Raw genomic sequence first — 13,200 nt, 5'->3', positions numbered from 1 at the left:
AATTTTCATTTCATCATTGCTAATAGAGACATGATTTTGCTGACCCCCAGCATTCTCCTCAGGGCCTGTAGGTGACTGTCTGTGTTACAGAGCACCATCTAATAACCCTGTTAAATGCTGCTGCAGGAGATGGGCCTGTGCCCCGCTAAAAAAGTTAATGCTCTATCATATATTAACTGAGGACTTTCTAAATGCAAACCACAGTTTAAAGAAGTAGCTTTACACTGCTACTCTTGTGTTTACAGGACTCTGAAAACAGCCTGGAGACACTGGACATCTAAAAGTTTGCTGAATCACAAATTGAACATGGTGTAAGAAAATCATACTGTTGCAAAAATAAAAAGACTGACACCATTCTGAACTGTAAAGCAGGTAAAACAATTTATTAGTCTTGGCATTGACAAGGCATCACATGGAGCCAGAGAGTGAGGCAGCAGGGGTTTCTTGGCCAAAAGAAAACTGGGAGCAGAGGCATAACTCTTTAAAAACATAAAATAGTTGCAAAACATAAGGGAGTAAACTATTTCCCATGTCCATTGCCAGCAGAAAAAGAAGTGACTGATTTATACCAGGGAATGGCTAAGTTGAGTTAGAGTAGGGGAATACCTTTGAACTGTAAAAAACAGTGATGCACTGAACAAGAACATTAGAGGAAATGTTAGGAATCTGTCACTGGAAATCTTTGAAAACAGATTAGACAAACATCTGTCAGGAATAACATAGATACAGCAGACATGACTGATACTAAAGGAATTAACTCATCCCTTGAACTCCATTCCTGCTCTGTGTTTATTGGAAGCTCTGGGGAAAAAAAAAATCTTTGCTAAGATTTCCTGAAGGTTTTTAAAGTTATAGCTGTGAGGATCATCTGTGTTTTGAATCAATCCATGGGAATCACTGTTCATTGGAATGTCACAAAAGGCAGCAATGATGGCACTGGCTGCCACCTCTGTACATATGGGCTCACAAGGAATCCCATTTACAGTAGTGTATCTCCAAATCTCTTAAAAAATAAGTTTCATATTACCTCTGTGTTATGGAAACTAGTTTTGCATTGGAACGCTAAAGAAAAAAAGAAGTAAAACTACTCCATCAAGACAAATAGGACAGTGGGGAATGGATGCCCTTTCAGTTTCAATAAAAGAGAAAAATCTTGTGTGGCCTATTGTGACACAATAGAAGATTTGTTTTATTTATCAGATGAATAGGCAACAAGAATAATGATCTGTTCATCAGTAAAACAGGAAAAAATAGCAAAAGAAAAACCTCTTTCTAAGTGTTTACTGACTTAGCAGTCTAACAGCCTTATCTCCCTTCCTCAGCCGTGCTATCTGAATCAGCAGTAGTGAGATTTTTCAGCAACCCCTACATGAAAGCGAATGGAAAGGGTGATTAGGGATTTCCGGTCCATGACCTCGCCCTGGAGTGGGACAGTCACTGCATTGGCTCTGACATTCTTTCTATGAAGCAGTGCAGTGACAGCTGAAGTTGCCTTCCAGAAGTCATCTCATTGTCTGACAGCACCCAATACCTTAACTTTCCTTAGCACAGGAGACAATCTACCTTGAATTTCCTACTTTTTCGAGTTTTTCAAGCTGGTGGCAATGGCAAATTATGTTGGAGTTACCTCAGCAGTGTCTTTCATCTGGGTTATGACATTCCTGGCTCAAAATTACTTTGTAACAGGTATGTAAAATTCCACTTTTTAAAGTCTTGGAAAAAGTAGCTGGATTTACAAACAAAAATGTGGGGAACGACCATGTGTAAATGTGTTTCTGGCAGAGGAAACCACAGGGCTTTAGCAATACAGTGCCAAAAAATCTGGCATATAGGGAAACTTTCATTGTTGGTCTAATTCAATTGCTGAAAATGCTGAAGCCTTTTTATCTAAATGCCACAGAACTGCTTATTTTAAAGATATGGGATCGCATTTAGGATTAAGCTCAGACCTGTTGAAATGTAACTTTATTTTGTTTTATTTTAAATACCAGAGTAAACAGTTTTGTACAATCCTCAGAGAGCAGAACAGGAGACCAGTTTCTCTTTCAGATTCCATTATCAGCTTGACAGAATCCATTCTAACTGCAGTAGCTGCTGGGACATCTGCAGATGCTCAGTGCACACCAGAAGCCTCCAGATGCTTAATTGTTTTTCAAGGAGTTAATACTTGTTCTATTTATGTTAAAGAACATATATAGTTATTGCAGGCAATTGATATTCTCACCTACCGATGGACTTCTGGGCCGAGTTAATTAGATGCTCAAGTCCTGTTGAAATTCCAAAGGATTTGGAATGTTACAACATTAGTATCCTCCAGCAAAGCCAACAATGTACCATTTGCACTGGGGAAAAGGAGAGCTTGAGGAAGTACCCTTCCCTGGGACACCTTCTCGTGCACCCTCATGGCTTCAAGAGCTCCAGTTAAGCTCAGGGGTGATCTCCAGTTGTGTCTTGGGGCCGATCTGTGGCATGTTCTGTCCCCTCCTGTAGTGATTTGCTGACTGGGCTTCACACAGGGACTGTGGATTTAGGCTGTATGTAACCTTGTCTCCAGGACAGACTTCAGGCATGTGTAGAACCATCTCCTGCTGTTCCCAAATGGACTTTCTGGATGTCTGACTCGTTGTCTTGGTCTCTGGGGTTGGCAATAAAACCTGTCAGTGTCCCCACTGTGGTGCCCTGGCTGGTGAGGGCACAGCCCTGCCTGCCACCCTCTGCCTCTGGCCCCTCTCCTTGTGGAACAGCCTCATGCTTGCTGCTCCATGACACCAGCAGCCAAAGGGAACTCTAGTAAATCAGAGTGAAGGTTAGACACAAGGCAAAGAGAAAAACAACAGCTTCCCCCTAAAAAAGCAAAATGGGAACTAATACACAACAAGGCCAACATCCACAGCTTGCAAAAACGGAACAATTTTCTTCCTGTTCTATGGCAACATTGTCCTACTGTGAGATTTTTCTGTCTAGGTCTTCCCACTTATTTCACTGAACCAGATTTTTAACCCAAGACCAAAATACTGAGCAGAATGTGCCAGTACTAGGTTACCTAAATAGATCAGAGCTTAAAGTACAGCTATGTGCAGCTCATGGACCAAAAAGGATAATGTACTTCCAAAAGAATGGTGTACAAACTCAGTCATCTTTAGAACAGAGTTCAGAGGTAATTTAAGAGGTGAGGAAGAGATTTGAAGAGGCTAGTATTCTGTTTTTAGATTCCTTCTCACAGTGTGAAAATCATAACTTTTACAAAATTATACATATCATTTATGTCACTGTTTTGTTTTAAAAGGCCTAGAAAATATTAGGACACAACTTTGATCCATATCCTAGAGTCACTTTTCTTATAATTTGCAACTTAAGTTTCTGGCACTGAATTTCTATATTATGCTCTGTATCTAACATGCAATACACAGGTGAAAATATCTGTCCTGTAAAGGAATGACTAATGAGTGTGGCACTTCACAAATACCTAGGTAATTTTCTAAGATTTCATTAAATTCCTTTCAGTTAGCTGCTCAGCTTTATTTGAAATTTGTTAAAATAGATCATTGAGAAGCTTCCTTTCTCAACATTATGCTTTTTAAAAGTTGTATTGGCTCAAATAGGGAAAGATAGAGAAATAATAGACACTAAATAAGGTAGATTTGAAGTCCTTGATAACAGCACAGACTGTTATCATTGAGCATTCCTTCATTGAGCAACATATCATTGCCTTCATTGAGCAACAGGGCTTCTCTGCATCCCCCTGCAATGTGTTTGGGCTTGACTTCTGTTCAGGCCAGGGCTGGATGCAGCCACAGTTGTCTGTGGGCACTGCTCAGGGGTTCAGTGGCTTTCTCTTTCTGCTGAGATAAAGCCACCTGATTCAAAGTTCGCTCTTCCAAATATTTAAACTAAATGTAAGCACAGCAAAGATGCATCATTTTTCAAAAGCCATTTCCAGCCTCACCACATCCAGTGGGAGCAGGAGCTAAAAGCCGGTCTGGTTTCTTAGCAGTCCACACAAGCTTATTCACCTTTTGTCCCCTTCTCATCACAAGAGTGGCTTGGCTGCCAGTTCTATCTTTTCATTCATAAAATTCAGTTTAACTTGTCTTCTTAAGAAGTCATGGGGTGGATTTGGAGGCATCACTTCATCCTGCCTTGAGAGTTTATGGACTGCCTGTATTCTGAAGCACAGATTTTATGAAACATTCATTAGTGTACACACCTAGTGAATACAGTCTGACAAACATATTGAGCAAAGAAGTAACACCTGTGGCTGGTGGTTATCTGACATGTCTGCAATGAAATGCTGAAATGTTTCATTTGACAGGGCAATTACTGTACGTAACTCAAAAATAATCTTTTTTTTTTTCAGTAAATGCTTCCAGTAAAATATGGAGGCAAAATAGTAGTACCCTTTCTCCTTATTTGTGCTAAATCCTGAATTCTGTCCTATGCCCTTAACACAGATGAGAAAGAAGAGCAAGTGTAACCTGAGCTATGCAGTTGCAGGTGTCACAAAGGGTGTGCCAGCTGTGGTTATTTAAAAAGCTGGATGAGCTGTCTGGAAAAGTGTTACATTCACCTGGCCTTTCTCCTCTTTTCCTACTCCCTGCCAAACACAGTAAATGGAACACTTGATAGTGGCTGGGGGATGCAAGCATTATGCCAAGCTAGGAAAAAAAAGGCAAAAAGAGTAAGGAGTAAGGAACATCAGAAAGGATACAATCTTTTAATTTTCTTATTGGTATATTAATTCCATGAAAAATCATGTATAATTCCTTTGCTATTACATACTTTACCATCTTGATTAAGAAGGGTGTAATTGAGAATCAATTACAATTACCAAGAATCAATGCCTTGGTACAACAGCTGGCTGTAATTAATTTAAAAAAATAAAAGAGAGAAAAAAGGCTGTATATGCATTTAGTCCAATTTCAGTCAAACGTCTTGAAATCTCAAACTACTGAGTTAAAAAATATGTTCTACTTTTAAAATATGTCTTTTATGCTAGAAATCAGTTTTCTGCTATCCTTAAGCTGGAAACTTTAAAAAAATGTTCAATTCAGTTGATCTTAAATTCTTTATGAGGAATAAACTTTAATATTCAAATACTAACCTTGACTATTTTATGGCTTAATTACAGGTTCCATTAATTCACCTTGCAGGATCAAGGGTATAGGAATTTATCTTGATCACAAAGCAAATTTCTCAGAAGCAAGTAATGGATGTAATAAATTCAATCTAGAGCTGGCAACTAAAAAACAAGTTGAAGAGGCTCTGAAACATGGCTTTGAAACATGCAAGTATGTGCCATTAGTTAGTTAACCACTACCTTTAGTGAGCACCTTCACACACAGCTGGGGCTGGCGATAAATCTCATACTAAAAGCACTGATGCTTTTTATTGTAGCTTTGGATGGGTGAAAGAGGGATCTGCTGTTATTCCTCGGATAACATCCAACCAGAAATGTGGTCAGGGAAAAACTGGAATAGTACAGTGGAATGCTGGCAAGGAAAAAAAATTTCATCTCTACTGCTTCAATTCCTCAGGTATGTAAGCATGACAACTACATTTTTTTGTGTTTTGGCTTATTTTTTTTAATCTACATAAAAAATTCATAAAAGTGAGTAATTTCCTGTAATTTGTTGACCCCCTTTCCCCCCAGTCTTAAACATTGTCAAGCTGTTCTTAGCTCTGAAGCTTCCAAGAAATGCGAAAGGTGAATTCAGTTAATCCCAATTAATAATTTGGTGCTGCCATGAAAGCTTTTGAGGAAGAGTTGCTTTTACCATGCCATAATGTTGACATAGTGCTCTTAATAGGTTTTGATTATTTGGGCATGATAATTTAAAGGAGAGTGATTGAATTTTTACCCAGGGTGTCTATGTGTGGTGTTTCTGTTCTTGCAAAAAGGCCAAGAGTGGGGTACTTCAGGAAAATCAGATTTTTTTTTTAATAAAGCAAAGCCTATCTATTAAGCAAAATTAACTTATAAGCCAGAACTGCCAAGAGACCATAAAATTAATTAATTCCCAATCAGTAAAATTCAACAGTTCTTTTTAATTTGCATAATCCTAGGTGTGAAAAGACCTGCCCTTCCCTTTATTGGCTATTTACAGATTGAAGATCCAACAGTAGAATTTATGCCTTGATATAAGTTAGATCTCAGCACAAAAGATCAATATTGTTTCCTAATGACTTCTGTGGTATTACCTAAAAATATGTAACTAGATGTGTTGTTTTCCTACCTGTGTCCCATATCTATGGTTATTACATAATAAATACCCCAATAATTAGACCAAATAAAGGATAATTTCAGTATTTAAAATCAGTTCCTAGACTTTGCCAATGAGTTTCACATAACAAGAATGAGAGATTATGTAAAAAAAATTTAAAAGTAAAAATGTAAAGAAGTTTTCAGGAACACTGTGTGAACAAGGGCTGCAAAGCAGGAGAAAGATGGAGAGGCAGGATATGCTCATGCAAAGATGTAAAGACCTGGGAGCCTGCCTGGTGACTGAACATTGGAGGTTCCAATGAACCTGAGACTGAGGATAAAGCTGGAGAGAGAAGGCCTATGCAACGTGGTGTTTCACTGCATGAAATGTGTGTTATTCTGCATCAAAAGTGTTGGGTAGATTGGGTAATGCTAAAGAGGCAGCAAGTTATTATTTGCTTTGTTTTTTCTTAAATTAAAAGAAAATAAATACATATATATTGTTGGAGTATGTGAAGAAAGTTAAGCTTTCTCAATGGTTAGAACACCAATTATTGTATATTTCACATTGGGATGATTCTGCTGTCCTTTATCTTAATTTCCAAACTGTTACCCATTGTAGGCATTTCTTTCCATTTCATTCCAAAATATTTGTCAAAAGCTTGCTTTGTCAGTTTTCTTGTGCCAGAAAACTTGCCAAAAGCTCTTGAAAAACCATAGTGGAAAAAGTGTCAAGCCCCTGCCCTTTGGCATTTTATTCTGTAAAGGTGACTGCGTCATCAGACTTCCCGTGGGGATTCACTTGGAAAACAGCACATACATCGTCTCCCTGTCATTTATGTTGTAACCTGGTTGTTACTTTAGTGAAATGTTTATAGCTTTACACAATGCAGAATTTCACTAGCAAAGCTGAATTTTGATATTTTTGCAGGAGCTTGATTCAGAACTCAGCTTTTCTAGTTCCATATAAAACTTCACTTGCACCCACGTTCTTATACAGACAACATCCACTTCTATTAAATTACTTAATTTCTGGAAATTACTTATTTTTCTTCAAACCTAAAGTTTTTTACTTCCTATCCTCTCCTCCCCACTTAGAATCAAATCTCTTCATTATCTCACACTGGTGCCTGATTTATTTGAAACTTTTACAAGCTACATTTTTTTTACAGGAAATCAATTAATTTTCCAAGCAGCAACAGTACATGCATATATTTTGAACATGTATATAATATAATTGAAATATTTTTGAATATTGAATCTGCAATTAAGCTTCCTGCTCTGTGGCAGGTTACACTGTTGGGTTTTATGTACAGTATTACTCTAGTTTTCATGAGGAATACAGTCACTGGTATGGAATCATAAAATGAGTACCACACTTGCTCAAAGGAGTGTGTAACTGTGTGAGTAATGATAAAAGCTATATAATCTAGGTTGTAACCACATATTTGAAATAGGAATGCCTGGTTTGGGTAAAGCTTTTGTGAGCAAAAAAAATTTAATAATTTCCAGAAGGGAAACACTGATGAACAATTTCAATAAATGTGTGTGCAGTAAGTACAAAACTGGCATCCAACACAACTTTTATGTATTTCTTTTCCCTGCTGCAGATGTCCAGATTAATTCATGTCACCCAGACCCAACTACAACCACATTTCCTTCATCAACTGCATCGAGGGACTTCACTGCATACTCAGCCTCTGATTTGACTGAGAACATCACTGCAGTGCCCACTGTGACTGTGACTGGGTCAGGACAATTCCTGAGAAAGAGATTTCGTGTCATATGTGTGACTGAAACGATCTTACCAACAGAGGGGCCCACCACACCAGAGCCAGAGGAGCACTCACCCACTGACTCTCCCAAACACACCCCCCACCTGGCCTTTAAGAATGATGCTGTTGTTTTTGGAGGTAAAGGCCTTATGTAGTAGTTATTTAATGAAAAGAGCTAATTATGTAGAAGTTAGCAGTCAAACTGTTCACTGCTATTTTTGTTTGCTGCTCCACCCTCTGTTTTGATAGAGCTGACCCTGGAGGCAGAATAGGAGTGTTGTGGTTTTGCAGGACAAAGCTTATAGGGCAGAGGATTTTAAAATAGTTTTTAAGAAGAACTAAGATCTGATTTTATACTTTATGATAAATTTTAATATGAAATGGTATAAGTTAATTCTGGTTAATGTGATTTGGGGTAAATAAATTTCTGAAAAAATCTTGGCAAACAGTCTCAGTGTAATGGAAAACTCACTAGGCTCTTAAAACCAAAAGAAGCCAAGAAAGTTTTAAGGAGAATCGTTCTCAACATATGAGGTGAGTAAGCAATCCTAGTACACAGCAGTGGAGGAGCAGGCTAAATATGGGGAAAAGCATGCTAACTGTAAGGATAGTTAATCACAAGAATGTGTTCTCTAAGCAGGTTGTAAAAATCCTCCAGTGAGCAGATCAGACAAATATCTGTCAGGGGTGGCCTAAATACCAATTTTAGTTTATCCTGAAAGAAATTATCAGGAGTAACTCACCTCGTGATCTTCCTAATATTCTATTCTTTAGTTGATGTGTATGTACTCTTATACTAGGCTGGTTTTAGAAGAATCCAGATTTTTGCTCTTAAGCCTTCAGAACATCAGCTTTAAGTACACAAATAAAAACTCTGTGCTTATATCACTTTTATCTCCAGGTATCCCCACTGCACTTCTCATACTGGCAATCATCTTCTTCGTTATTTCAGTTGTTCTAGGAGCCTGTTATGTCAAAAAGTAAGTTGTTTGTAGTTTTTTGGTTTTTTGGGTTTTTTTTCTCTTGGACGAAATTAACTTCTAGAGTTCAATCACTGAATATTTAAAATATATAGTAAAGAGCAGAGAAGCAATAATGAGGACATAATGGTGTTGCACAAATTTAAAAAAACTTTAACCCTGTTTTTATGCAGATAAGTTTGTTGTTGCTGTTGCCATTCCCTGCTTTGGAAAAGGAATACACAAAAAATATTGCCTATTTTTAATTGATCAACCATGCCTAGTGTGAGACATTTCAAAGTGTGTCAGAACAGCAACACTGAAATGTGCATCTGCTCATACATAAACCTGATTATGCAGTTTTATCCTTTTTTTTTTCTCTCTGTCACACTCAAGGTGAAAGTTTTTATTATTGCACTATGATTTTGCTCAAAAAAATATTGTTGAACTCATTTATCAAACTTAGATCTTCAATATAATGCATCATTAAATGCTACTAAAAAGTGTGCACTTCTCACACCCTAGCCTAGACAGCTTTATCATTGTGTACCATAAATCTTGAATAGATATTGTCTGTTTTTAAAAAAATACCAAAATACTTCTTTAGAAAGCACACTGCTGAAGAAAGCACAATGATCTAGCATGCCATTATCCTCTGAGAGACTTCTGCTTGAGTGATACTACCAAACTATGTCAGTATTTCTGTTTTACTATCTATCTTTTTTCTTTTTAAAGGTACAAGAAAACCTTACCATTTTTAAACAAGAATCAGCAAAAAGAAACAGTTGTAACTACTGCTCTCAAAGAGACAAAATCAAATGACCAAGCACCTGAGAAGGAAACACAAAATAATGGAAACAAGGTAGAAGAGTGCAAAACTAAGCCTGAGGCCACAGTAAAATGTTTAGAAGCAGAAGTTTAAAGGAAAGAATGTACAGATCTTGATGGAAGTATAAAATTAAGCACACAGAACTTAGCAGTGCTTTTAAACATAAGTGATTGTAAATACTCATATTTTCTCTATCTTTAACATATGAAACCTTGTTTTTTTAATAATTACATCTTTGGCAACAAATATTCTTGCAGAAGAACATGGTAACTGATTTACTTGAAATAAATTCTACAAATCCCTATTACAGCTCATTTTTCATCTTTAATAAAGAAGCAATTAGGAATATGCACTGCGTTAACTATTTGCATGGAATTCAGATCAATATATAACAGAAAGGCTTAGATATCTGGCAGAAGGATGTCTGCTAGCCTAATACCTAAAATAAAATGCTGATGCTGTAGTTCTTCCTCATGTAGATTAGCTTATTTCCATTCAGTAGTTGCATGCTGCTTTGAAAAATGTCTGTTTACAAACAGGAGAAACAGTTCTGTTTACAAGGGAGTAAAAACTCTAAGGATTAACCCACTGTCATTCAAATGCCCAAAGAAGGGTACAAAGATGCTGGTGTTTATATATAAATATATATATATTTACAGCAATAACTTACTTAGATATCTTCATTGTATCATAATTTACTGTTTTATTTATTGAAACCTTTATTCTTCCACATCAGATATTTGACAGAGGGGGACAAAAAAAGCCCTTGAACAAGACTTACACTGGAGATCTCTTGAGTGTATTTAAGTGTGGCTTTAATAATAAAGGTCTCAGGTGGTCTGGGATGTCTCTAGTACTCCCTTAAAAAATAAACTGTTTGTGGATATGTTTGTATGGACAATTTATTCTCATGAAAACTGTCTCATGGTAAAAAGAATTCATATAACCTTAATGTTACAGAAGTAATTAGTTGTTATTTTACAACAACATTAGCAGTTTATCAAATATTTTCCTGTTTATCAAATATTTTCCTGAATAAAGAATTTAGATATCTTTATGTGTAAAGGAGGTTGATGCCTAAGGAATTTTTCCTTTATCAGGCAACTTGAAAAACACAGTCTTAGATGATAATTATTATTAATTTTTAAAATAACAGTAGAACTGCTCACCTATATTGTGTTTTCAACAGTGTAGTTACTGGGCTATAAGCTTTGATATTTTCCATTCACATAAACTTTAAAATGTGTATATACATTCCAGTAGTAATATAGTGTATTTCTAATATCATACTTAGAAATTCCCTGGGTTGCTGTTTTGTGGGTTTGTTTTTTTTTTTTTTGGTTTGGGTATTTTTTGGTGGGTTTGTTGTTTTGTTTTGTTTTGTTTTGTTTTGTTTTTTAGGGGGGTTTGATAGTTCAGAAATATTTTATGGCTCCAAGTGATTCAGTACAGTTCTAAAAATTGTTCATTTCATATGGCCAGCAGCAGAATTTTAGCAGAAAAATGTGCTACAGAGGACAGCACTAGACTCAGCTTTCCCAGCCAATTAAGTAACTCCTTTCCTTTTAAAACATCACAGTAACACCTTATATCCTGAATGGAAGTGCTCTGTGAGGAGTAGAGAGTCAGGAGTAGACAAGTAAAGCCATCAGGAAAAGCCACAGCCACCAGTCATGAAGGTGTCAGAGTAGCAAATGGGCCTAAGGACACAGGTAAACATAGTGGACTCCAGGTAGTTTGGGAAATTTTTAAAATCTCCCTTCTGCCTCTCATTTCCGTGCTTTAGAGATTAGAAATTACCTGCTTCTCTATTTTCCCCACAGCCAAGAGATAATTATAATGTTGCTTCTGCTTTAGAGCTAAATAAGGGCAGATTTTTTCTCCTGAAGTGTTTACTTGCTAAAAAAAAAAACAAACCAAAAAACTATACTGTTTTAATAAGATATTGCCCTAACTTCTAAGTGTCTTATTTTATAATCTACCTTAAAAACTCAGCTTTCATCCCGACCTTCCCACTGATACTCACCAATGCACATGGTTTGATCTGCCCCTCCATTGCACTACACAATTTCTGCCAACACCACGAGGGCTAAAGGAGCTGTTACACTGCTCTGTATGAAACAAAGGCAGCTCTAAGTACTAATCAACAACTGCATTTGGTATTGTCAAAATATCAAATATGTATTTGATATTTTCTCTATGTGGTGAGCACTACTCAGTCACATTGGAATTGGAAAGTACAGAACATTCCTGCTCATTGTTTAATGGAATTGCAAGGGATGCACTACTACAACACAATCAGGAAACATTTATTTAAGTATCCAGACCAAGAGTGTCCAAGACCAAACCCTTAACTAGAGGTAGCAGAAACTTAGGAGAAATTCTTCAGTATGATTCTGATTTTTCTCAAGTGTTGTGCTTTTTTTTTTTTTTTTTTTTTTTTTTTTTTTTTTTTTTTTTTTTAACAAGACCTTCTCAACAGTTCTGAAGCTCCTTGATGTGCTAGAGCTGCTCAAGCACCTTGGACAAATAACTCATCCCAGCAAGCAGGAGAGGACAGTCTGTACTTGTCACTTGACAGTAACACCACTCAGATACTCAGATTCCCACACTGAGGCTACAGATGTTAGCTGACCTTAGGCAAAAGGGCTGCTTGGCCTGCAGGAAATACAACAAGTTTTCCAGTCCAGCCCAATCTCTGCCTGGAATATAGGAGTGTCTTTGTCGTGGGAAGTACGTGTGTCCATGTGTGAACAGAAGCAGGCAGGAAGGGGAAGTACTACTCCTTTTCTCCTCTTTAAATTAAGAGGAAAAAAAAGGACTGGAATTAAATATTGCAGCATCAGGATGTGGATGACCCAGAGGATGTTCTGGGATGTCAGTTTCTCAATGGCTTGTTGTTCTTTATGGGTATTGGGTTTTTTGTGAAAAGGTCAGTGAGCATTGACCTTTGCCAGTCACATCCACCACCCACATCCTCCCCGCAGACCGGGATTTGCACCAGCAGCTGTGGCCTCGGATGATCCCACCAAGCCAGGCACTCAGCCTCCATTGAGCATCAATTAAATCACTATTTAATAGAGCTCATAGTTAAGAGTGAAGGCACTGTGAACCCTGGGCAGTGCAGCACCGAGTGTGTGTCTGCTGAGGGTGCAGCAAAGTGAAAAGTGATCCTGGTTTTGTCAGTCCGGCTACTATGGAGTGTTTTTTTAAATAAACCAACTTTATACAGCATTTCTGCTGTGTGTTAGAATGGATAATGGTGTGGCCAGCAGGAGCAGGGCAGTGATTATCCCCCTTTACTGCTCTGGCGAGCCCACACCTCGAGTGCTGTGCCCAGTTCTGGGCTCCTGAGGAAGGACACTGAGGTGCTGGAGCAAGTCCAGAGAAGGGCAATGGAGCTGGGGAAGGGTCGGGGGCACAGCTATGATGAAG

The 13,200-nt window shown here is 37.6% G+C and overlaps 1 protein-coding gene across 1 annotated transcript; it reads left to right on the top strand.

Moving 5' to 3' along the window:
- Positions 1–936: 936 nt before the first annotated feature.
- Positions 937–10,643, top strand: LYVE1 (lymphatic vessel endothelial hyaluronan receptor 1). Its single transcript, XM_083863890.1, has 6 exons — positions 937–1,686; positions 5,129–5,288; positions 5,395–5,534; positions 7,813–8,115; positions 8,879–8,957; positions 9,672–10,643. The coding sequence occupies exons 1-6, from the start codon at positions 1,605–1,607 to the stop codon at positions 9,856–9,858; spliced, it is 951 nt and encodes a 316-aa protein (XP_083720016.1). The 5' UTR covers positions 937–1,604; the 3' UTR covers positions 9,859–10,643.
- Positions 10,644–13,200: the final 2,557 nt, after the last annotated feature.

The sequence above is a fragment of the Zosterops lateralis genome, assembly GCF_965231275.1.
Source record: "Zosterops lateralis genome assembly, chromosome: 6".
NCBI lineage: Eukaryota > Metazoa > Chordata > Aves > Passeriformes > Zosteropidae > Zosterops > Zosterops lateralis.
The sequence above is the reverse complement of the archived record's forward strand: the minus strand, read 5'-3'. Positions and strand labels throughout refer to the sequence as shown.

Bases quoted from the DNA above. Each gene is read 5' to 3' on its own strand.
- LYVE1 (XM_083863890.1), top strand. From the start codon at position 1,605: ATGGCAAATTATGTTGGAGTTACCTCAGCAGTGTCTTTCATCTGGGTT. The intron at 5,535-7,812 runs GTATGTAAGCAT...TCCCTGCTGCAG, and splicing joins CTACTGCTTCAATTCCTCAG to ATGTCCAGATTAATTCATGT. The intron at 8,116-8,878 runs GTAAAGGCCTTA...TTTTATCTCCAG, and splicing joins TGATGCTGTTGTTTTTGGAG to GTATCCCCACTGCACTTCTC.